Genomic DNA, 25,561 nt, shown 5'->3' with positions numbered 1-25,561 from the left:
CAACAGTCAACCTTTCACTTGATTTTAATAATAATATTTAATTCTACAAAAAAAAGCCATTTTATTACATTCCTTTTAAAATAAAAAAACCAAACTGTACAAAGAAGCATGATCAAACCTCCATAAAGCAAGTTAATACTGTTCTGTTTATTGCCTCTTGAAGACTCTCTGCATAGTGTCCGTGAGTTGTGTTTAAGGTCCAAGTGAAGATAAAACAGCAGAGCAGCAGAGAGGTGAGGAAGGGCCACAGAGGTGGGCAGTGCAGAGCCTCAGAGGGTACATGGGACATGCTCCATTAAAGTATCCAGAAAACAGCAGCATTGCACACACACAACCCCCCTCCAAACAAACCATATTTTCACAAGATTATTTTTCAATTGTAAACGTTTTACTTTTTGTGTTTTTTTTTTTAAAAAAAGAGGCTTATCTTTATATATATATATATCTATAGTTCCAGGGCTTTATGAACCCAGAGAATGAGAAAGGAATGAAAAGGGAAGAAGGGAAGGAGGAGGAAAAGGATGGGGAAGATTGGGAGTGAAAAGTGGACTCGGTATCTGTTTTGATTATCTGTTTTCCAAAACAGCTCAAGGCTAATGAGAAAATGCAAAGCCAGAAGGACTAAGGAAAATCAGGCAGCTTGGAAAAAAAAATAGGAGCTAAACAGCCAAAACCCAAAAAGAAATAAAGCAAAGCAAATGCGCACACACAAACACACACAAGTGTGTGCACTCACACCACACACACATAAGGGTCCAGGATCAATTTGTTAATTGTTCGTGGACCTTGGTTATATATATATATATATTCATTTATTTTTAATTCTGGCTGAGCTCTCTTTTTCCCCCCCCCCTTCATTTTTCTTTTTCTTATTTTTATTTTTAATTTTCCTTTTTAAAATCTGCTGCATGTTTCCCAAAGCTAAGAATTGAGTATTTCTCCCCAGTTATACTCTTTGGATTTCTGCCAACATCAGCTTTTATGTTCAGTGGGGAAAAAGTAAGCCTGGTAAGTACTGTATGAACTGCAGCTTTATTCTAAAGGTACCTCACTTTTAACCAATTTTTCCCTCCTCCACACCTTACCATGTTTCCCCCCCAACGCACAAAATAAAAAACAAAAAAAAAAAAACCCACACCAATGTACAGGCTTTAACTCAGTGTTTTCTTAACAAATAGTCTGCAGTGTTTTCACTTTGGCCACCGTTAAAGATGCAGGCATAGAGAAGGGAGTGTTGGACTAGCATGTATTAAAGAAAAAGGAACATTAACATAGCAGATCTCTCTCAAAAGACTAAAACACTAACAAATACAAGTCGATGCACGTTTGCTTTAAACTAGTGTAATTCTTTTTCACATTGGATTAAACATTATTTTGTATACCAAACATTACAGTGCTGTTTATCTCCTCCAATCACACAAAAAAAAAGTTAAAACGTGCCACTTCTGCCACAAATAGAATATGATCAATTCCCCTACATACCTTCCAAAATCAGGATTTGAAATGAGAAAAACACAAGTACTAAGATCCTCCTTCAAAAGCTTTATAAAGAAATATAGACACAAAGCTGCCAATTAATACCAAGATGGCACAAATTACAGATTTGTACAGAAAGCTCACGTTAAGTCAACTGACGCTTCTCTCAGCCTCATCATTTGAAAGGCCATATCCTGCAAGGTCAGAAAGTGATGACTTTAAAAGGATCCTGAACTTACAGCTCCCATCTACAAGACTAGGAGCAGCAGGTGTCCAAGAACTTTGACATACCTGGTATTTAACACCTTCAACTCACATGGAGAATTTGAGGCACTCGGCAATTTACAGGATCAAGCCTTACAGAGGTAGAAGAGACTTAACCAGTGCAGTAATTCACAGAAGTTTCTAGAGAGCTGCCAGACAGCTTTCTGAAAATCTTCGAGTGTGAATCATGCTTCAGTGCATGTGAACACACATGAACTGCAATATGTCTGGGGACCAAAGCAGCATCCAAATAAAATTCCCGCTTAGGTTGTGAACTGAGCATCTTCATTAGAAAACTGATGCTGAAGAATGAACACAATTTATGTTCTGCAAAAAAGTAGGGGCAGCAATCACAGCACGCATGCCTTTTACTCTTGCTCTCTTGATTGACACCCCCCCTTTCCTCATTCCTCTGAGCTTCTCTGATAAACAGCATTGCAAGTTGGTTTAAAAAAAATTTACAAGAGAGAGTTCTGTTGGTCATCTATTTACATGTGGCATCACTCCACAAGAAGTTTGATCTCATTGGCTAATAGCTGGTTCATGTTGAATAGAGCCCCCGGGAGCTTGGTGAGCAACTCTCTCTCCGTGGTCTCAGGGTCGCTGTCGACAGAGCTGGAGCTAGCACTCATATTGTCGACAGCGGCACTAGCTGGAGGGCCCAGCTCTGGCTCGCTAGTCTCGCTTGCCGTGGACACCACAGAGAGCAAGGACATGCGCCGCGTCAAGCGACCGGGGGTAAGGAGAGAAGCGGCATAGTCCGCTATGATACCAGCTACATCTAGATTACAAGCCTTGTCAAAGGCAATGAAACCTACATTTGCATTGGCCTCGCAGACGTAGAATGAACCGTCGTCCTTCATCAGCAGGTCAATGCCGCACACGTCCATTCCCAGGATGTTTGACACTTGGACTGCCAACTGCTTGCCTTGTTCACTCAGTGAGCACATCATCCCTACACCACCTGGAAAAAGTGAAAGAAACTTGCTGTCTGTAGTCTGGTCACAGGTGACTGACAACCTTCTCAACTGGTTGGTACTTTTTGGTTGGGAAGCTCCAAAGCAAGCCTGCAAGCATACTGCTGATGACTCAGAAAGCAACCTCCTTTCCACAGTGACTACTAATGAAGTTGAAGCCACAGCAGGATTTCAAAAGATTCTGACCTGCCTGATTCTGACCTGACAAGATTGTGGCTTGTTTAAAAAACAGTTAAGTACTGATTTTTTTAGTCAAGAAAGGTACCGTACATTTTTATGATCTTGGGATATTAAAAAGATGACCTAACAAACCACCTTGCTCCTTCTAAGGCAGAGGCTTTCTATACATATTTGTAAGTTATTACAAGAAATCTTTCAGCAAAATTAAACCAAGTGTTCCTGATAAGACTACAGCTCTAACAGATATAACTGAGGGGGACTGGGGTTAAGACATTATCATTTGCTCATGTCTCTCTCAGCTTGCTATCATAGGTTTCTGTCTCTAAAGCAAGAATTAGGGAACATTTGTGTCTGAACCTCAGCCACTCCAGTTCACAGTCCATCATCTAAATGTTAACCGACTCAGACTTCATCTATCACAGCACGTAAGTTTAAAGAAAACAAAAACACCACAAACAATAACAAACCAAAAAACATTTAGCAGAAAAATCTTTCAGGCTCTATTTCCTCAGCATCAAGTAGTAACTAAAATGCCCCAGGCATTCTGACTAAGCAAAATTGTACAACATGTGAATACACTTTGTCCCATCTCTGTTTAGGTTCAGTACAGTTTCAGACAGGCAACCTCAACCCTTCTTCCTCCTCCTACCCCCAGAAATCCCCCTGTCCTACACCCAAAGCTACGCAGAAACTCAGTTCTGAGCATGCTACAATCAATGCAGTAACGTTCCTCTTCCTCCCAGACATGGTCTTTGGAGAAAAAGGTTGCAGGGAGGAGCTGGACAGACTAAAAGCAGCACAGCAGCTGTACAATGCAATCCAACTGTTTTATTGCCTTCAACAGTTTCCTCCCTTAACACTCTCGTCTACCCTCTTGGCCAACCGGCTGCCTCCTCCACCTCCCTCAGTCTCATTTTCTGTCTTCCTTCATTTTCTGTTCCTCTTAATAGGATGACACGAATGATAACATGGCATTAGCATGACGCTGCCACTATCACATCAGTTGCTCCATCTGTGTTCCTAGAACTTTACCCTCCTTTTCATCCATCCTATCTATCTAATACTTTGAGCAGAGATTGTCTCTCCTGTGTTTGCTCAACATGGATCTCACTTAATCCTCACTCTTGTGTTTCCTCTGTAAACCCCCAACAGTAAGCACAGTACAAAATAAAACCTGCAGCTTATTTCAATTGGGTTTGTGACTTCTCAACTAGATTGAAAAATTCTGATCATAATTATGAACAGTGCTTTTCCTACCAAGCGAGCAGTTACTCTGCATCCTCCCATCTGTTGAGCAGCGGAGCATGGTGCCCACCACACGGCCTCCTACTACGATGACACGTACATCCTTGCCATGAGACTCTTTAACGTATTTTTGAAATAAGTAAGGGGCATCGTGACGGATCAAATGGCTCAGGTCTGCCAAATGGTGCTTGTCTCGGGCCAGGAACACAGCTTTACCTGTATGAAGAAAAGAACATCAGAAGATTAGAAGAAGGTACAGATTTGAGCTGTGTCAATGACTCAGCGCGTAAAAGTAAAACCTCTGACCAGTATGCTGCCCATTCTCACAGGCCCCATCTGTAGCTTAGACCCATTTACAAATTCTTCTGTGGACATCAGTGTTCCACTGCTTCAGTGCTTCTAAGTGTTAAAGTACTGACAGAGTTGAGCCATACAAGAAGTAAAAAAAGGAGAAGAAAAGAAAACAGCTTTAGATAAAGGAGGTGTTCTTGTAATTTCAACTCCTTTTCATACAAGTCCTTAATGAGAGAAAAGAGGAAGAAATACTCAAGAGCAGCAGACATTTAATTTATAACACAGTTTTGTTCATCCAAGAGGAATGGACCCACAGCCTACAGCTTTGACAGACAGGAATCAATGACATGAAACTGTTAAAACACCAGACAGCCAAGAACCCTGAAGTCGCTAGTGTGCCACTGCAGAACCGCTTCTCTGTTGGAAAGTTGCTGAGAGCTGCTCTTCCCAATACTTACAAGAACTCACAACTCCAGAATGAGGCTTTGCGGTGGAACAACCACGTTCAGAGGAAAACACTCAACTCCACAGTATCCAAGATAACTTAGCAGAAGATTCCACAGGATAAATTGAATGGAATATACTAAAATTTTGAAAAAAACTCTTTAGAAATCACTAGCTTTTCTGCAAGGAAACATCTAATGTAATTTCATTCACCTTCATTTCTAGACCACACCGAAGACTTCTTCGTTCTTTTCCAATTTTTTTAATACTGATAAAAGTCATTCCTGGAACAGATTCTACCACTTCCCATCTCATTTCTAGTCTCACAAGAAGGCATCCCTTTCCATCTCAGCTACATTTCCCAACTCCTCTTCCCCTTTCTGAAAGGATCTTTTATGTGTCATATTAGATTTACATTTTGCAATAAGGCTGCACACTTTTTCTTTGTGGCAGAATTGTTATGCTATAATGTTAACAGAGTACAAAAATCAATCAACAAACTGCCTATCTTAACTAATGGAACAGAAATGCAGCAGTAGCAGAACTAGGAGAAAAAACATGTGAAGAAGAATTCCACCAAGGGCTCCAAATCCCAACTAGTGCAGCCTCTGCTTCACCAGGATTTAAGGTCTCCGTAACAGAACACTGCTTGAGGAATATGGAATTTCTCATCACAAACAGCATATCAGAAAATAGGCTTAAAAATCATGACAAGAAAGCAAAAACCTCCATGTGCTTTCTCCCATTGTAGACATTAGGTCTCCTACAGGCACTTAATAATCCTACTGTATTCCTCACATGGGATAGGACAAATGATGCCTTGGAGGGGAACTACTTAGTTCGTGGGAATTATGCAGCATCATGACATATTGGCAAAAGTACTATTGGCACATTTGCTGCAGCAGCAAACTATGCAGAAAATGGGCCTAGAAGAGGCCGTTATCCATCAGCCAGTACCTGTGACCACATTTGCCTGTTTATTTTCTTAAATACAATTTGCAACTCTTCAATTAATTTGAAAAAGTTTCCCCAACTCTCTTAATGTAAAAGATTATGTACCGTGCATAAATTTGCGTTAAAATGCCTGGAATTTAAAGTGCTCTAAAGCAAAACTTGTAAACAGAGATTTACATGAATTCTGGCTAAAAAAGGCAGAAGAAAATCAATAGCTGCAAACTCTGTAATTATTTAGTAGATCTTAACAAGAGGCAGTGTCAAGTCAAATCCACCACAGTTGTCTAATTCAGCTTGCTGCAAAGTCAAATTCCAACTTGGCTTCATGGCTCCACAAGCACTTTAAAACCATATAAACAGATATTGCTGCCAACAGAAGCAGGCCTGATCTTCCTCTGCCCCAGCCTTTTGCCCTCACTCTTCCATTACATCAGCACAAGCATTTGTGAGAGTAAACGATCGTTCATGTAAGGAATTAATCCAAGTAAAAATAACCCATCTATATTCATCCAACATCAGTTCCTGAATCCATTTACTACAGGGCTACAGAAACACTCACACCAGTAGAAGAGATGCAGCAGTGCAGCACAGAGTGGGAAGAAACTGACAGACAATAAGGAGGAAGAAGTGGTGCCTCATTATGCTTTTGTTTAAGGTAACTGCTGGTTTATGTGCTTAAATTTCTGTTTCAGTCCCTTTTTACTTATAGTATTTATTAAATTGGTTTTAAAGTAAATTAAAAACAGTGCAACCTCCTGTGCAAATAACCTCTGAAATTTATTTTAAACCTGGTTTCCTTTAGTAGATCACTACCTAACATTAAACAAAATTGATGTATTGTTTCATATTCAACACTTAGAAGACTGATAACAGAACAATTTAATCTGAACCTGCTGTATTATCACTGGCACTGTCAGAGATATTTTTCTGAAAAACAGAGATCCAGTTTGACAAAGAATACATATTATTTAAATCAGAATCCTAATTATAAACAAAGCCAAGTAGAAAAAAGTCAAATTAAGACTGAATGAATAAGTATTTAATTTCTTATGCCTATTTAGGAACATCACTAAAATCCATGTAGGCTTCTGTCTACTTCCCTAAGGCCAGACCTGCCATTATTCCACTTCAAAGCTTTCCTCACAGAAGTCACCAGTGCACCATAATTTTGAACCGCTATCCCCTCTGATATTGCAAGACTAGGTTTTACTAAAACTGCTTACCAGTGTTGCAGCCTACTCAACATTGAGAAGTCAAAGGGTGGTAGAATTCAGATGTACCGCAAGGAAGTCTAACACCTAACAGAAGACCTTCTTAACTATCATCCCTTAACGAGACAAAATCTTAAAGAGTGCTGCTCAGAATGCTCCTTGCCCTCACCCCTGACCTCACACCCACCTCGGTGACCCCGTGTGTTCTTCACCACCATAGGGAACTCCAGCACTTCCGCCTCATCAATCATTTTGGCAAAATTCTCATGACCACCTGGCAAAAAGAAAACCAACAACATTATGTGCCACCAATCTGGTGTGGCCAAATTTGGGATGTAATTGCCACACATTCCTCCCACCCTTACAGCTTAGATAATGCAAAAAAACCTAACAGTTAAGAGGAACTTGGTCATGGAGCATGATCAGACTTTGAAGGTGTTTGTAATCTGTGGGATACTAACTCCTACCTCCTTTGAAATGGGAGACACGGGTTGACAAAAGCCTCTTGATCACAACCCCAAAAGGCTCAATCCAATTTTCCAAATCTGAATGCCCCAATTCTACCATCTTTTCCAGTTTATCTCTTTTACTTTATCAACTCCCACCTTTTCAAACGTCTAGCAGGAAAATAGCACAGGCATAAGACCAGTAACAGTTCCATCCACACTACTAACCAGAAAAGCAACATGGAATACAAAGACAAGGCATAATCCAGAGAGCAGCAACAACCCAAATCTTGTCACTCCACCTCCCCCCTTTCCAAGGCTTAAGTTTCCTGCATCTCATTCTCCCTATTTCCTGAAGTAGTACTTCAACCTTTTTGTCTCACTGCATCTCTACGGACCTTATAGAGAGTAGCTTTTCATGACCATTCACATGATTATGGTTGATACTTCAAGGTTATTTCAGTTCAGTTCAATTCACAGAAGGCTGACCACAATACAAGAAAATACAGAAGAGAAAGTCAGCAGACAAAGGGATAAGACTCCTCTAACAGTATGTGCAGTAAAGCATAGAAGACAAGCCAAGACACTGGTCACAAAGCCAGCAGCAGCCATCACTATCCTGCCACGGATTTTAATGTGTGTCATGGAATAACATGTCATTCCGCACATCCTGTTTTTCTTGGCAAAGCCAGCTCTTACTGATAACTTGATTTTTTTTTTTTTTTTTTTTTTTTTTTAAATAACTCATGCTTCTGTCAAATTCCAGAGACAGGCATTAGAAGAAGTGGCAGGGAGTTATGAACAAACAGGGTTGTTCTGCAATTACCCCATCATTCGTGGTCTCCCCTTCCCCCCAGAAAAATTAAAAACTCATTCCTTTTTCAGAGCTAGAGCAACCACATCTATAAAGAAAAGGTACGTTTCTTCTCAAATGTGTTGTCACAGTAATTGATAGAAATAGCAATTCAAAGTAATTGATGGAAACCCATGTTTTTGTTTTTGTCAAGTGTGTTTGTGTTCTTATCAAGTGTGTTTGTGTTCTTGTCAAGTTCCCATTAGGAAAGTCTACTGGTACAACCACACAAAGGGGAGGAAAGCACTGGTATTTCCCAAGAAGGAAAGGAAGGCTGAGAGGTATCTCCAATTCTTGAATATACTGTAATTAAAAGCAGAAATAGCATCAGGGTAGCTCAGACAAATGGTTCCTCTAATCTAGCACTCTGTCAGGAACCACAGACTCCAGAGGCAGGCACAAGAAACATTCATAATTAACTGTTCTGGTGGGAAACAAACCCCAAACAATTGTTAAAAGTTGAACACAAGGGCCTGTACTCTTTTTGTCCTTTCACAATAACTAATATATATGCAGATACTTTTATTCATGTGGAAGTTTAATCTACTTTCAGGTTTTACTGAAGTCAAGCTCTTTATATAATCCTATGACATTTAGTTTCCCAAGTTCTTGTCTGTTGTTTTGGGCAACTGGAAGCGTTCCAAGTGTTTTAGTGGTAACAACTAAAGTTAGTTGCTTCGGAGGCTGAGTTACAGTTAAAGTACTCTTCCCAAAACATCACAGCTAATCAACAAAGCCAAAAGCAGAATCTGAGTGTTGGCACTTTAATCTCCTTTTCTGGTTACTGAACGCTATCTATGGAACTAGCCTCATGCTACTTAATTCTATAGATTTCCAAATCTTGACTCCTAACTTTTGCACTGCAAAAGCATAAATTATGGTAGGCAACTATGCTATGCTTTTGATCCAAAAGCCTTACCATATGAAAAAGTGTCTGGAAGAGGCACACCATGACCAGCAAGTTCTTGAAACGTCCAGAACTTGTTGACACAGTTGAGGATGGCTTGGGGACGATTCATCAGTCGACAGCCCATCTTCTCTAGGTGGCGAAGGACTGTGATATCACTGTCACTCTGAACCCAGGGTGTTGGTACACGCACAACCACCACTTGAGGGTAAGCGGTAATGAGCTCCCCATTCACCCGGAGACCTAAAGAAAGAAGAGAAAAACATCCCAATCAACTACAAGGTCTTCAGGAGAAGGTAAGCAGGCAAATAAATACTGCACTGTATGTGATCACAACAGAGATACCAGACTTCAACAGTGAGCATTAGAACAGCATAACTCTCCCTAAAATGCATCTTGTCAGTTGTGCTGTTTCATACATGTCACTCTTAACCCACTTAAAACTAGGACTAGGCAAAGAACAGACTGTATTAGGGCACACAATCTTGACTTCTGTCCCAGGGTGAAGGATTTTTTTACAGGTTGACACATCATCCTTTCTATGGGTGTTAGTGCACACTACATGAATTCACATCAGCAGTATCACTAGCTCAGGAGGTTCCTGCCTCCCACCACTGGTTCTTGCCTACATGACACAGTTCATACCTTTCCCAGTCCCAGTTGTATTGATCCCTCTGTTTATGGTATCACGTTACACAACATATTGCCAAAGTAACAGAGATTAGATATGACCCTTAAAAAAAAAAAAAAAAAAAAAAAAAAAAAAAAGAGAGAGCCATATTTTTAACACAGATCATTGCGACAATCTGATGTATACTAAGTAAGTACTCAGAAGTAACTTTATTAGCTAACAGGGCAGCACCCTGTGACATTAAGGTATGAACTAGAAGGAAAGCCAGCTTTGCCACCAAGACCAATGTACTACTTAATCATGACCTATAGTTTTAGAGACCATGCCTCTGAAAAATAGACACTGAAAGACAGGCTGAAGGAATGGGAATACGATAGGATTAGATGGGAAGCCATCAAGCTTGATGAAGACAGTCTGGCAGCTGAGGATGGGAAAATACAAACAGGATTTGATATTCACTTTATTTGCCTTATGTTCAAAGTAAAACTTTCTAACTTCAGCATAAAATACACAGCTCACACCGCTGTCAGCAGCTTCAGGGTTAAAAAGAAAAAGAAAGCGCGCATAGAAATCACAGTGCATCTGCATTTCTGTGCCTATGAAAGGCCAGCTGTAACTATTCAGACCTAGCTCAAATTAATTACCTGATTAGCTCTATTCCAAAGATGTTACTTTTCAAATACAGACTTGCATCTACTCAATCTGAAAACACATATTGCCAGGCAATATATTTCATTTCAAGGTGCATTTGAATTAATGGGAGGGGGGGTGTGGGGAGGCAGGGGAAGAAAGGAGGGTGTCCCCCTGTCTGTACTTCCCGTTTTCTTTTCTTCTCCCAGCCAGGATGTATTTCAGAGCTTGCCTTAAATATAACGAAGCAACCACCTAACTCCCAAAATGGAAGTAGAAATATGCTGCCCAGTCCTCAGGAGGCCACAGAACCGCACTTTGGAAAGGCCGAAACAGAGCCATCTCCAATACAAATCCCTTTTTCCAATCCCCATTGCCATAATTGCACAGAGATGAGAAAACATAAGCAGACGGGTGCTCTGGCTGCTCACCTCATTAGCACCAAGCACTGCCGCATTGCAGCTGACATGACTTGCGTGTTTAAGGAAGCAGGCTTCAGACACACACACACACCATTTTACAGAGGCATCTCAAGCAAGATTAAAAATGAGACACTGCTAAAAACCTAAGCAGAATGTGAACATCAGGAAATGGACTAGCATCCCCTTTAGCCGGAAAAGGAGTACAGATTCATCAAGCAAAAGATTTTTAACTTATTAGTCAGATTCCTCCTTACAGGTGTATTTTCTCATTTAGGTGCACACCCAATTACACCCACTTTTTTGCCACTGTAATTGCATGCGTGTCCTGATCCACGTGCAAACTGTGTAACAATCATTTTAAAAAGGACTACATTTTCTACAGAGCCCAAAAATTGCCACTGTATCTTTGTGGTGAACCAAAACTACAGAGTCTTCTAATTTATAATCTCTCAGATCTATTTTGTTGTTTTGCTTTGAAATCACACCACATGATGAAGTTTTGCACCATGGAGTTGGAAAAAGAAAAAACAGCAGTTGGAGGAGATGTATATGCCTCACCTGGAATTCTCCTGAATACCTGCATTAGACTTGACTATCAGACTGCTGTAAATTCAGGCAGGCCACCATCCCCCCTGGAGTGACTTTGGAAGTACAAGGATGTTATCAACAGAACAATCTGAGCTTTTGTTCCAGATTCAATCATTTTCTCCGGTCTGGATACTGTTTTCCCCAGAACAAAAAAAAATTCTCTCCCCTCACAGAAGACAGTTTACAAACAAAGAGAAGAGCTACTCAATAAAATGTATAATTTGAATCACTACTACTGACATGCGCCATAAAAATTAGCTGCAGTCTCCCAGCAACACAGTGCTACAAACAGAAGCAGCTTTATTACAGTAAAAAGGAGAGCCAAATTCTGCCATTTTTGAATGAGCTTGTATTCAGCATTCCATCAGAGACCCAGCAGTTAATAATCAGGTTAATGGTCATTATTGCCTAGTGGGCTGATAAAATAATACTTATTCACTATGATGTGCTTAAAGCAGCAACACAGAAGATATTAATGCATACAATTAATTTCTCTTCCAAAGAACCAATGCATGAATGCAAAGAGGGAGAAAGGAAAAAAGATAAATTACAGAGATGTTACTTAAACAGTGGTTAAGAGGTAATCAAACTTTTTTTGAAAATGGCAATGAACTGTCTTTTCTTTGCAGTAATAGTACCATCCTGGTCCAAGAACAGTAGTAATGAGTTACATTCACAGTTGCCTGTGGACAATGAACCAACCTCACAAACATAGAGAAGGCAAATGTTCAGATCATACAGAAGTACCTTGACAAATAACAAGTTGATCCATTTGTTGGCTTTCTTGGTAGATGTCCACAACATTGCAGACACGGCAAACAGACAGCTGTACTGCCCTTTGAAGTACCAGTACTTAGTTATAAGATTTCATGCTTATCTATTACTATGAACTTTACCAACATATAACAACCATTTTACCAGTGCCTGGGGAACAATTTCTTAGGTTATCATAAAACATTTGGGTCTTCTTTGGCCCTGTGAGGTAAAAGACTACTGAGCTGGAATATTACACTATAGAAACAGATGTAAACCCTGCACTTGAACAAGACCTGTTCTTTCACTCAGTACCAGCTTTCTTTGTTCTTCCTCTACAAGATGAAACTCTCAAAAATGGAATATGTTAGACCTTTAACATTACACACCAAACCACAGTATTCAGATGAAAGCGCAAAAGGAATTTTTGCAATGTGAACTGTAATCACCTGGGAATGAACTTGACCAGTTACACCACATCCCCTAAATAAAGCCAAGAAGCCTCAAGTTTCTCTCAAAGAGAGCTCAAAGCAGCATGTGATAGAACTGAGTGGGTAAATGCATGATTCCTCATCAGTTGGCCTAACCGGTCCTGCTGCTTTTCATTTCCAAAGAACAGAAAGTGAGCTTCAAGTGTAAAGTAGCTGGTCTCTGCTAAAAAGGCTTATTTTGACCCAAACCGATTAGAAGCCATAACATGAACCCATGAAGTCCACAGAAAATGGACACAGCACTAAACTCTAGTGAAGACAGAAGAAAGAGACAGAAACTTCTACTTGCTGTTACCAGTGAGATCAGAAGACATGTATCTATACCTTAAGAAAGCTCTTGAGACAGTAACATCTAACATGGTAGATCCTATTTGCATAGTAGGATACTGGGGATGACAGCTGCCTCTCGACAACCTGATTTAGTACAAGTTTAGGGTGGATGCACATACTTTGGAAAAACCACAAAATCCTATCCTGGAACTTTCCAGCCTTCAATCATGCATGCAGGGTTTTTTTTTCAGTACTTTCTGTCTTCTCCCCTATGACAAATTTATCTTGCAATCCCAATTTTGCAATTTAAAAACCTCACTCTTAAGAGAATTATTATTTAGGTGAGACATATTCCAAATGAAATGCCTCAGAATACAGACATAGAAACAAAACTGAGTTATCCTGACTTAACAAGTTGCTGTCCATCAGCAGCACTCCTGAGCTGACTATGTGCTTGTCCCCCCCCTACAGCAAAACACAAGGCAAAATGCTTGACCTTAAGCCTCAGTGAAGGGATTCAAAATAATGTATGTCACTACACAACCAGGACAAGCTAAGTGCCCAAATACAGGCATTGTAACAATATCCCGTAAAGCTTGCAAGCCAAACACACTGCTGCAAGTCGGTCACAACCACAGCCAGAGTACATGAATTCTTAAACTGCAGCCTCACAGCTTTTACAATCCATAAGGATTGGTGCTTCATCTATGCAGTTATCCCACTTTCTTGTGCTTTCCAAGCACTTCTGCACTGATGGCATTATGGATGGCTAAAAAGGATCAAGATTTCAAGAAACTGTGTGTGGCTTCTGAACATCTTAATTCACACCAAGCAGTGTTTTAAATTGCTAGACATTTTTGAAACTCATTTATTCAGTTTGCAGTCTACACAAATCCCTTCCAATCTCTACAAGAATCAGTTAATCAGCAGATTAATAGCTACTGCAAAGCAGTATCTCACGTCCAGTTTGCATGTTATGAACAATCGTACTTTCAGATGAAACAATGCATATGTTTTCACAGAAGAAACATAGTTTCAAGAGATTGGTCTAAAATCTCAAACATTTTCAAGGACATAAAAAATAATTACAGAGCTTGTATAGCTCTCATTATAGCAAACATCAGGCATTTTTAACAAAAAAAATAAATCTCCATAATATCAAATAAATTTATGAAAGTATTTCATTCCAAATTACAATTTTGGAAAACAGTCAGAAAAAGCAAACTGAGTTGGCTAAGACCATGAAGCATTTAGGACTCAAATTCAGGTCTTCAAGTACAGCATGTGACTGTAAGAAACATAGCCAACTTCTTCAATAAATGGTATGATACAAAGCTAAATGCTTGAAGTATTTAATAAAAAGCAGGAGGAGATCTAGGTAGGCTTACATGTAAATCAAATTACTGATATCAAGCTTCTATTTTTATATAATTTGAATTATCAGTATTAACTGACAGACTATGATAGGTGACAAGACAAAAGTAGCTGGAAGTGTCAGAAGCTATGGCCTGGGGAAGAAACCCAAAGGACACTGACATAAGAGTAATGAAGAAGAAACTTTCTCAGGGAGAAATACTACATTTATGTTTACTTCTGTATGTACATTAGAAAAACCTAAATCAGTAAACAGGTTTGCATGACGAAAAATGGCAAGCCTCCCAGTCTATGCCTGAAGACAACTAGTAACTGCCTTGCTGTCCGTGGAAGTTCATGACCATGTTTGCAGAAGTTCCCTATTCAATGCTGCCATGAATCCAGCAACATATAACGTTCTAGTCATTAAGCCTTCTTCCTTCAAACTCTGACTTCCAAACATATACATTTTACAGTATTTATCTGAGAACTGTGTGACTGTGAGAAGTGCCCAAATGTGACAACAAAGTTAAAGTATTCCTTGTAGAGCATGGATAGCTGCGGAAGGAATCCTCACCTCTGCAGCCACAGCTGCCACAAGCAGCCACTTCTCAGAAGAATAATTTAACTTCAGTGACTGCCTGTCTTTGGCAAAACCCCTAATAAATGCCAACTACTCTGAAATACATAAGTAAAACGAAGCAGGAAAAGTGTGTTTCAGTATTCAGGCAGACCCAGTGTGTGGAATACATTTCTAACAGGCACAGCATACAAGTGGAATAATGAATGGTCATCATGCATGCAGCATTCAAAAAAATAAAATTTGAAAAAAATTTTCAAAAGCACTAAACATACACCAGCTCCCATCACATTCCCAACAGGAGTTAAGAGGGACTAAGAACTTCCAAAAATATTACCCAGATTTTTCCTCAGAGATCTGTATGCTATCCTGAAAGTCTCCAGCTCTCTCAACTTCATTATACCAATTTATTCATCCATCCATCCATGGAGTTGCTAACGTTTCCCAAATGAACAGTCACTCAGCAAGCAGGCTATAATGAATTCAACTTATTCAGCTGGGAAAAACAGGCTAGCCTTCCATCACACAAACCTTTCCTCATTTTGAGGACACCACATTCTGCTACCTGCTTTTCCCAATTAATCAGTTGTTCTAACATGAATTACTGAATTTTTCTACAAACCTAGACTCACTCCTGTTCTCAAAACACTGCATTACTATTTCCAGTTCATTTGTCCTCCCGATACTTGTCAGCCACAAGACACTGCATAACATTTGTGTTAAAGTTCTGAAGTGTTTAATAATTACTTACAGTTTACTTGCAGAGAATTAAATGTGTTTCATGCTAATTGCCATACAAAAGCAGGCATAAAGCTCAAAAGGGAAATACCCCAAATTTTAACAGCCGATTACTGGCAATAACAAGATATACGTTCCTTCACCAAACTCTAAGACAACTAGATCACTAAGATTTTTAAAACTCAGCATACTTCAAACATACATTCTGCCAAGAAAGTGGCAGAATTAGGAATAAGTAACAAAAGTAGAATTAACATTAACAAAATACTATTCTATACCTCAAAAGCTTGCTGCAATATGTTGATTTAACTCTATCTTGTAACAACTGTAAGCAACATAAATTCCCACAAATTGGGTGATATGTAGTAAAGTATAGCACTTTAAATGCAGTTTTATTTAAACTAGAACTTAAGCTTTGAAGAGGAGCTAAGCACCGAATTTTTAGAAATCCACTGATTTATTAACACCAAAATAAACTTCCCCCTTTGGAGTGGCACAGGCATTTTCTCTCCTGCATCACTTGCCACCTGACAGCCACGGTTTATTAGTCTGAATACTAAATGGTCACAATTTCTCCAAAATTGCACTGCCATGCAAAAGCCCCTTTGATAGCTAGCATTACCAAGCTATTTTTTAATCTAGTGTACACAGAAACAGATTTCTACAACAGTTCTGTGCTGGGTGGTTTAAGTTCACAATCTCTCCTTTCCTATCCTACTTAATAGTTTTTCAAACCAAATTAGCAAGTGCTGGCATTTAATCCTATGGGTTTAATATGACTTCAACCTCCTTCTCCACACAAACTTAACCAAAAAGGCTTTCTCACCAAGATACACTTCCATAGCTCAGCAGTTCAAATGAAATCACACGTAGCAGAGACAAAACTGATCTCTCTAGAACAGTACTACGTCATTTTATTCTGAAACGAGAACAGAGAAATAAAGAGGAGCAGCTTCAGCTTCCATGCATAAATTCCTAACGCAAGCATTGTGAAAACTTTCACAAAAGGCCACTGCTGCAGCTCCAAACATAAAGCAAGCAGGTATTGGAGTTAAACCAGCTCTCTACTTCATGTCCCTTCCTGGACTTGGAAGACTTCCCTTCCCCAGGAAGAACACAGAATCACTCTTAGAAATGCATGGGCTATTGAAAATGGGGAACAACTTGGGAAGGAAAACAATGCTCATAGTGATTACGACCATTCTGGATTAAGGGTTCTCTTCAGGCACAAGGGGGAAACAGACCAGATGCCTATATGCATACTTCACTAAATCAATACTAAGCAGAGTGGTTATGGCTAGATCTGTGCTTCTGAGCTACGCTTCCGGTCACAATACCTTGTTTGCTTATAATCCCAAACCACAAGCACACATGTGAAGTGAATGGGCCCAAATATAAAAACATATATAAAACATATATTACAAACACAAATTAATTCTAGACCACCATTTTGCTCTGAGAATTTATTTTATGGTAGGTATATAAACATGGAAACTATACTGAAAAAATGTTAAAGACTTAGCTACCATTATTATATGTATATGAACACTCACGCAATTAAGGAACTTTGCATCACTAACAAAAAAAACCCAAAACATTTCCAAATACTACTTAAAAGACGTTCAAACAAGGATAGAAAGAAATACACAGTATTTTAGTCCTATTCCCAAACATGGATGTTTTAGTGACATAACTGTTAAGATGCATTTTAAATGGAGTATTGTAAAAAAAAAATGTAAAGAAAAATGCCACGAAAGGGGCATCAAAAGATTCATTAAAAAAAAACCAAAACAGTGTTGGAAAAGATGTGATTTCAAACACCTTGAAAAGTCAGTTTCTGCTTTTCCCCACTGAGTTTATTTAAAGTTCTCATCACACATCTGCTTTTCTAATTTGCTCCTGGGCAATGTTAGAAGAATTTTAAATATTTTCCATAGCATAAGTGCAAAAGAAAAAATATTCAGGATGAGATCCATTTAAATTTACTGAAATGAAGTATAGCTGTTGATCAAAGTTTTAAATTATTTGAATTATAACAAAGTGAAGTCTCTCACAGCTCAAGTTAATGACTCTGAGTGCGGGGGAGATGGTTTTGACTTGAATGTTGCAAAAAGGTCCCCCAATTCTTATACACATATATGCAAGCACACATGCTATACAGCCACTGCATAAGCAGTGATTAGGTTTGTCTTTTGTCTATTAGATTTCCCATCAAAGCTCTCAATGAATATAATGATTCTTCATATTAAGAAAAAGCTCAGGCACACAAACAGGATTTATGTATCCTGCCCTCACTCACTATGTGCTTTTAAATTGCAATTCTAGCAACTGCACTACAAATACTTTCTTGTTTTCACATGTAAAGAACAAAACCCCTTGGGGTTTCATGATCAGTTTAAGCTGATCTGATCTAAGCCAGAGCTGACATACATGGGGACAATCTTGTCTTTTACCACACCACCAGCAGTGTGCTCCCATCCCCTCTCCTTTGTCCAGGTGTTAGTGACCAAGAGGAAGCCAACTGGGGGGCAGGGGCAAGCCATATTAAGTTTTCAGCTTACCATAGCTTTGCAGTTGTCAGTATCAATATTGTGAAAAAACAAGTAAGGCAAGGTAAGAGGGAGAACAGTGCTGCTTGGAGTAAAAGAAAGGTGTTAAATCAGCCTAAGACAAAAAAAGAGGTGAAACTAACTTTGGGGTGAGGTTTCACAAGATATCTGAGAAAAAAAGCTTGTCACCGAAACTGAAGGAGGGAGCTTCGCTGCCCTGTTCTGACCATACAGTTGCACTCTCCGTTGCTCCAGTTCTGGCACTTTCCTCATCCTCTCAGTGAGTCAGGTCTACATTTGCAGAGCACCATTCAGGGCTTTTTGCGCTCAGTTACTTACCCGAGACATTTGGGAGGCAAGACCTCAATTACCCATATCCCATACTGCAAGAGCAAAGGGTGGGTATGCACGGACAAGGAGAAGTAAGGAGTAAGACGGACTGCCTTTTGGGCAGTGAAAGTCCAATCAGTTCTAACATCCGACAAACCACCAGACTGACACAAACACAATAAAATCAGCACAAGTCAGCACTGCCACCAAAAGAAACAGTTCTGCTCTTTTGCTATTGCAGCTCCTGCTTCCAAATCCCACAATGCCTCTCCACGTTACCTGCAAAAGTATTTGCACACCTACATTATGATCTGAATCCACAGGAGAGATAAGGCAGCAGAGAAGCAAAAACATGTAGGTAAGAATAACAAATAATGCTTTCCTCTACTTCCCTTCAGTGACATCTTGAAATTTTCTGCATCTAAAAATCTGTCAGATTTCTTCTGAAGCAGACCAGGATTTCAGAGATTATTATTTGGATTAGCAACAGCAGGCTCATCAGCCATTGCTATTACCAAGCTTGTTGTGGCATGCTTAAAGTAGCTTTAGCTTTCTTGAAGGAATCTCAGTCAAAACCAGAAAAAAACCAAGACAGTCTAACCTTAGTAAGAAGTTAAAAAAAAATAATTAAAACATTTGATATCTTTTATTACCTTTTAGCTATTAGCTGCTTCTCGAAAAGGAAGAAAAAAATGCTTGGCCAGAAGAAAACTACAAATGCAAAATACAAAAAGGTAACAGGGAAAAAGCAACATTTAAGGAACTACATATGAAAGGAAGCTCTCAAAAGGAATTTAAAAAGAGGTTCTAACACAGCACTTTTCCTATTTGCTGTATCAGCTTCTTGTGTTCTTCTCACTGATCCATGGTGTTAAAGGCTGCAAAGTAATTCCAAATTTTAAGCTCAAAAGTTTGCTGGGAGAAAGGGCTTGGGTCATTCCTTTAAGACTATATATTAATTAAAACAAGGAATGCCTTTTTGATGCATGAGTACAATTCCCAAGTTTGACAGTCATACCCATTGTCAACAGTAGTATCCATAATCAGAAAAAGCCTGCACATCAGTAGTAGCAAGACTGTTTCAGTGCTAACATAGCGATTCAAAGTCTGACTGTGTAGACCATGGGAGTAGAAATGCTGTACCACAGCTTCAGTAACCTCACCTGCTCAAAAACAGTATGAAAGAATGCTGATGAATTTGGGGGAGGTTAATGCAGTTTCTCCAGAAATGTCTAGAACACACATGTAAGGTGTTGGTCTTCCCTAAAGATAACACTAAAACCTTTCTGTGTAGACACACCTCATAAAAATGTTCACATAAAATAGCAGTTTCACATTATATTTAACCTGGTTCAACTGCGTGCTGCAGCAAAAAGAAGTCATTTCGTCTCCTGTACCCCCATACTCCTAATTTTCACCTTGCATCAGACCTAGTGATCATACAACCATATAGGAAGTCAGATCAGCTCGTTGCTGGGGGAGTGGGGAAAGGCCAGAAGAGAGGAAAAAAAAAAACCAAACAACCAAACAGTGGTTATTTTTGCATTTGATAACTAGCTAACTCAGCCCACCTAGTAGTCATGAAATCATTAGAATGCAAGGGAAGCAATAGAGAATACACATCATGCAGAGCAGGGTATCACCGAACAACACTTGTCAGAAACAGTAACAGAAAGTAATGAGAATGGCCAGGAATGCAGGCCTGTGTTTAAGGATTTTATTTATTTACTTACTTACAGAGTACTCTGTACTACTTTAGATTGTTTGTCATTTGCATCATTGTTTTTAGAGAAGATAATTTAGAAAGATATTCAGATAACCTGCAGTGAATGTGAACATCAGATTAATATGGTATTCTGAACACTGTGTGAACCAAAGATGTGTTGGTATGTCTTTCTTGTCTAGTACTGAGAAGCAAGAAAAATCCTAAACATGCACTGAAAACCAGACCATTTCAAAATGGTATTTAAACTATTTCAATGTCAATATTGATGATAAATACTTTATACAAAATTATAATGGTCTTAGACACTCAATGTTCTAACAATCCATGAGTATTCTGAAAACACAGATTAGCACCCCCAAATGAAAAGCCAGTATATTATTAATTTGTCAAAGGCAGCATGAACCAGGTCTAAGGAAAAAGTAGGGATGAAAAAGAAAGGGAAAGTTATCTATCTAGAAAACAGAAATGCGACTGGAATAGACCATGCAAAGGTTAGTAGGTAGTGAAGAACTGAAACATAGAGAATGGTTGCTCGAGATCTGAATTAAAAGCTGTCCTCTTCCCCCCCCTATTTACCTCTCTCCTGCTTATGGGACCCGCTTTAGTTGACAAAAGCAGTAGCGTCCTAACACAACCAAACACCTGTGAGTTACAGAGACTCAGCAGTCACCAGAGCTAAGATAAGAGAAAAGGGAACACAGAGGAAACAAACGAAAAGGAACATGGCTCTGTCACCAAAGAAGATATACCCGCATGCTTGCACAACAGGCCACTTCAACAAACCTTAATGTCAGAAAGTTGACAGGCAGGAACAGTTGGGTTGTTTTAGCAAACTTAATTAGCTTGTGATTAGAAGATGAGTGGAAGTGCCTGCACAAGGAAGAAATGATGGCATAACTGGGAACAGGGGTGCGAGAGGGAAACAAGGTCTCCCCATTTTGGAAGCCAGGAGCTGTAAACTTAGCAAGGCCTTATGTTGAAACCTTTACCTAAAACTACTGTTCAGCACAGACCACATTTCAAAAGCAAAACCAGATACCTGGTTTATAATCCAGACATGGCTGTAGGTAAGACCTCTTGTATCTCATTAGGATTTTTGTACAATTGTTCCCACTGGGAGATCTCAGAACGTTCCTGAGTCAAGTGAGCATGCTTTAGTGTTCTAAAAGTCTAAAGCATACTCAGCTGACCAAACACCCACCTGAGGCAGGTATCTCTTCTTTTGTATCATCTATCCAGAGCCCACCAACACTGAGAGCTTTAGAAATAACAAGTTCTGGACTTCCCCCACCCCAAATGCAGACAGTCATAAGCATTAAACAATCCCATCCTAAAATGCAAGTCTTAAATGTTACGGAACAAGAATAGCAACTAAATATATGTAAACTGACCTTACTACAAATTCACTCTACTCTTAACAGTCAGTCTCTCCCATGTTTTAAATGTACAATTTCTGTTCATTTTAAATAGCAGGTGAAGAAAAAAATTAAGGAAACAACTAAAAAAAATGGATAATTGGAAACATCTTTTCAAAAGCATAAAGAAATCCAGAGGAAGAATTCAAACAACCCAGAATGGCAGAGGATTCTTGTCCCATCTGAGATGAACCTAAATTCTTCCCTGCAATGCCAAAAATCTGCTAAATACCTTTAAAATGCATAACATGCACCTCATCTCTCTCTGCTACCAAACAACACCTTCTCCCATCTCAGTAATTCGCCCTTTTGTTACTTAAGCAAACTGCTGAATGGAGAAGCATCCCATGTGAATTTTCAATTTGTAATGAAGAATGTATCCTTCATATCTGTCTCCCGTAACAGAAAGATGCCTAGAAGCATTTCTAACATTGTCAGAAACTTTTAATAAATAATATCAAACCACTTGTCCTTTCAAAGTGTTCCTAAAGATGTTTAGCATGAATGAGCCTGAATTCTGGGGAACGGAAAAGATCTTCTCAGCTTACCGTTTTGACCTGTCATTCCAGTTTAAGGACTTTCTAGTCAAAACTGCATTAAAAATATGAATTGGAGGCACTTATTTTGGAGACAGATGTGTCCTTAAATGAAGGAATTTAACCATGATATTTCAGGAAAATTTTGAGTTAAACTCTAAAGCTTGCAAAGGTAACATCAACTCCCATCTCCAGGGAGATTCTGTATCTCTGGTGTGCCAGAGAAAAACTTTATTTGCTCAAGATACATACTATACAACAGTTTTGGGGCTTTTCATGAGTACAGTATTTTCCTACAGAAAAAAAAAAAACAAACAACCTGTTCTAGACCAAAAGATATAACCTAAAATTTCTTAGTTTTTACAGACATTAACATAAAACCATACACAAAGCTGGTTTCCTCTTCACAGCTTTAGAGGGTTAAAACTACACTGCAGTAGCTGTACATGTGCTCCATGTCCATACTGTAATGAAAATAGAAGTAATACAGCACAGTATTATTTCTCACCTGTTCTGGATGCAGAAGCTTCCACCTAGTGCCAAAAAGAAGTTAACTAATTAAGACATTCCACACAATCTGTAGCTATCTTCTTAAAAGAAAATGCTCCTCAGAATTATACAGGTATACAGTCCTTCCAACCAGACCAGTGAAATAAAAAAAATCATGCAGTGGTAGTATTGTACTCACAGACAGGAGACTAAAGCAAGCACAAGGGACATCCCCCACTGTCAGTTTGTTTTGACCTTTGAAAGCAACACATTTAAGAGATTAGCTGTTTTACCATTAATCTCTAGATTGTAAATGTAGTCCTGAGTTTACCAATCCCTGCAAATTGGTAAGTACCTACCTTTATATGCACTCACTCTGCACTACAAGCTCTACATGTCTCTTTGTCTTATCTTTTCTGAAATAAGCATCTGCCCAATTTACAAAGAAACAAAAAGCACTGAGGGGCTACTGATCTCATGACAAACAAATCGATAGCAGAGGTGGGAAACAGAAGCTTTTTTACCAGCATCAGGTATGACAAGTCTCCTTAGTTCATTTGTCTCACTCCTCCATAGATTCCTCTAAGAATCTCCTTTAAATATAAAAAAATAAAAAATAAATACATTTTTCTCCAAGTTCTTCCACTTTGCAGCAACACAATCATAGAAATCTCATTACCAAATAAATGCCACTCCTGATCCGTTCTAGTAACAGAACTGTAATTTACATTCACTCCTAGACTCTGCCTGTAACAATTTTAAAAGGTTAAAAATTCATAGAGGAAAAGGTTTGACTGCATGCTATGCACCTTGGAAGACCCAAGCAAGAAAGGGGAAGAAATTAGCACCTCTTTAGAAATCCCTGTGTTGAACAAAACACTTGCATAAGGTTGTGGTTCTAAGAGAATTTAAGTCACTCTGTTGCTGCAAGTTTTACTCTCCAGCCCCATCCATGCAATCCTACAGTGGTATGTAGTACCACCCACTCCCTGTCACTCCTGCTAGTGCTCATCAGACCCACCGGTGAGCAGGTAAGCTTCCTACACCAGCAGGAAACTATTCTGTTCTTATGGGGAATTTGATTTCTGCAGGTATAGCAAGCTGAACCATCTCACTGTAAGATCTGATCAATCCAGGTGACAACAGCAACAGAGGAGGCTGGGTCATAGCAATGAACAGCTTAAATTGTCAAGATAGTGCCATTTTGAGACTGTAGAGTTGTCTATAGTGAGATTTTTTTTTTCCTTCTACATTTAAAACTCTATGGTCACTATGCTAGCCCAGCTTCCAACTTTGTAAAAACAAGCCTGTCAGACCAATTTCTCTTTCTCCAACTCTTGCTCTCCTGTCCTATGCAGATAATGCATTCTTCAATGGCTCCCACTCTGCCAGGTAAGAAAAATTTGCAGCAAAATTGCTATAAAGGCACAGCTGCCAGCCTTGTTCGAGCATGACAAACAATTACAAGCATTAAGACATGCAATTTACACGTACAGCATCCCTTTCACCTGCAGCCACAGACCTTATTCACCTCAAAGCATCCACAAAGGGCATGCACTTTCAGAATCCTGCCTCACCTTTAATCCCAACCATGTAAGGAGGAGTGCACAAAGAACCATTTCAGTCTTAGGCCACAATGATCCTGGGAAGATTGACAGAAAAAGAAAAGGAAGGAGGATATGAACATGCACGTCTCAAAAACTTCCATTCATTATTCAGTAACTTCTCTCTACCTTTCTACCTACAATTACACCATGATACCTTTCTACCTACACTTAGACCAACCGGTAATCTCTCCTCATTGGCAGCTGGATAGTTTGTGTGCCTGGAGCACTGTGGTGGAATGGATAAAGGCTCTTTCAGAAGGACAGGCTGTGAAAGTGAGGAGGAGGGTTTGTGCTCCACACAAAGGAGTGGATCATACGTGCAGCTTTGCTTTGGAGTGCACAGAGCTAGTCAAGAGACTAGCAACAGATAAAACTTGCAAACACAGTTGTAACCACATACTTGGATTTTTCCCCCCTCCGTGAGAGTGGTCAAACTTTGTGACAGATTGCCCTGAGAGGTTGCGGAGGCTTCATCCTTAGAGATATTCAAAGCCCAACTGGATATCCCTCAAGCAGTCTGATCTAACTTCAGAGCTAGCTCTAGCTTTTGAGTTGGCTGCTTTGAGCAGAAGGTTTGCCCAGATAACTTTTAAAGGTCCCTTCCAATCTCAGTTATTCTATGATTATTACTATTCTCTGTAGCATTCTCCTGTGGTATGGCTGGCCTCTTATGTGGCTGCAATAGTAAGATGCGTCCTCCACAATGCATGATTGCACAGCTCAAACTAAATTTGTGGGTTCACTGGGAACCGTCCTTTCTTTCTTTTGTACAATCAAAACCATTCTTTCTTTTGCCCAATCAAGATCATCTGACAAGTTTTTACATTAAAAAAATAAAAATAAAATTCTGCATGCTGAAAGTTGAAAGTGCCTCTATAGGTTTGATGGCTGGGGGCGGAACCACAGCCTGATTCCCTGACCACAGTGAAACTTGGAAAGAGATTTAAGAAGAAAGTCAGAGTATATGGTAAAGGCAAACCCTGTCTGGAAAGCAAAGTAACGAAGAGGAGAAAAAAGTTATGAAGCTTTTAGTGTTAAGCTATAAATGAACAACTGAAAACAAGTCTTGTTCACCACCATTCCATCCTCCTGGCAGGAGCAGTCATCCAACAATATAGTCCTTCACAGAAAGATGCAGATAGAGCAAGTTGTCTAGGGCACAAAGGGTAGTCCTTTTTAGGTCCTCAGTTGAGTTTGAATCT

At 39.4% G+C, this 25,561-nt stretch overlaps 1 protein-coding gene across 1 annotated transcript in view; it reads right to left on the bottom strand.

Annotated features, from left to right (window-relative positions):
- Positions 1–2,240: 2,240 nt before the first annotated feature.
- RIMKLB (ribosomal modification protein rimK like family member B) overlaps positions 2,241–25,561 on the bottom strand; it is a 37,693-nt gene continuing 14,372 nt past the window's right edge. The window contains exons 2-5 of the mRNA XM_009634943.2: positions 9,264–9,494; positions 7,233–7,319; positions 4,155–4,358; positions 2,241–2,704 (exon numbers count right to left, since the gene is read on the bottom strand). Coding sequence (XP_009633238.1) covers positions 2,241–2,704; positions 4,155–4,358; positions 7,233–7,319; positions 9,264–9,494 — 986 coding nt within the window. The remainder of the gene's footprint in view (positions 2,705–4,154; positions 4,359–7,232; positions 7,320–9,263; positions 9,495–25,561) is intronic.

Source organism: Egretta garzetta, unplaced genomic scaffold (assembly GCF_000687185.1).
Source record: "Egretta garzetta isolate BGI_Z169 unplaced genomic scaffold, ASM68718v1 scaffold363, whole genome shotgun sequence".
Taxonomy (NCBI): Eukaryota; Metazoa; Chordata; class Aves; order Pelecaniformes; family Ardeidae; genus Egretta; species Egretta garzetta.
Note: the sequence above shows the minus strand (reverse complement) of the source record. Positions and strands in the feature narration are given on the sequence as shown.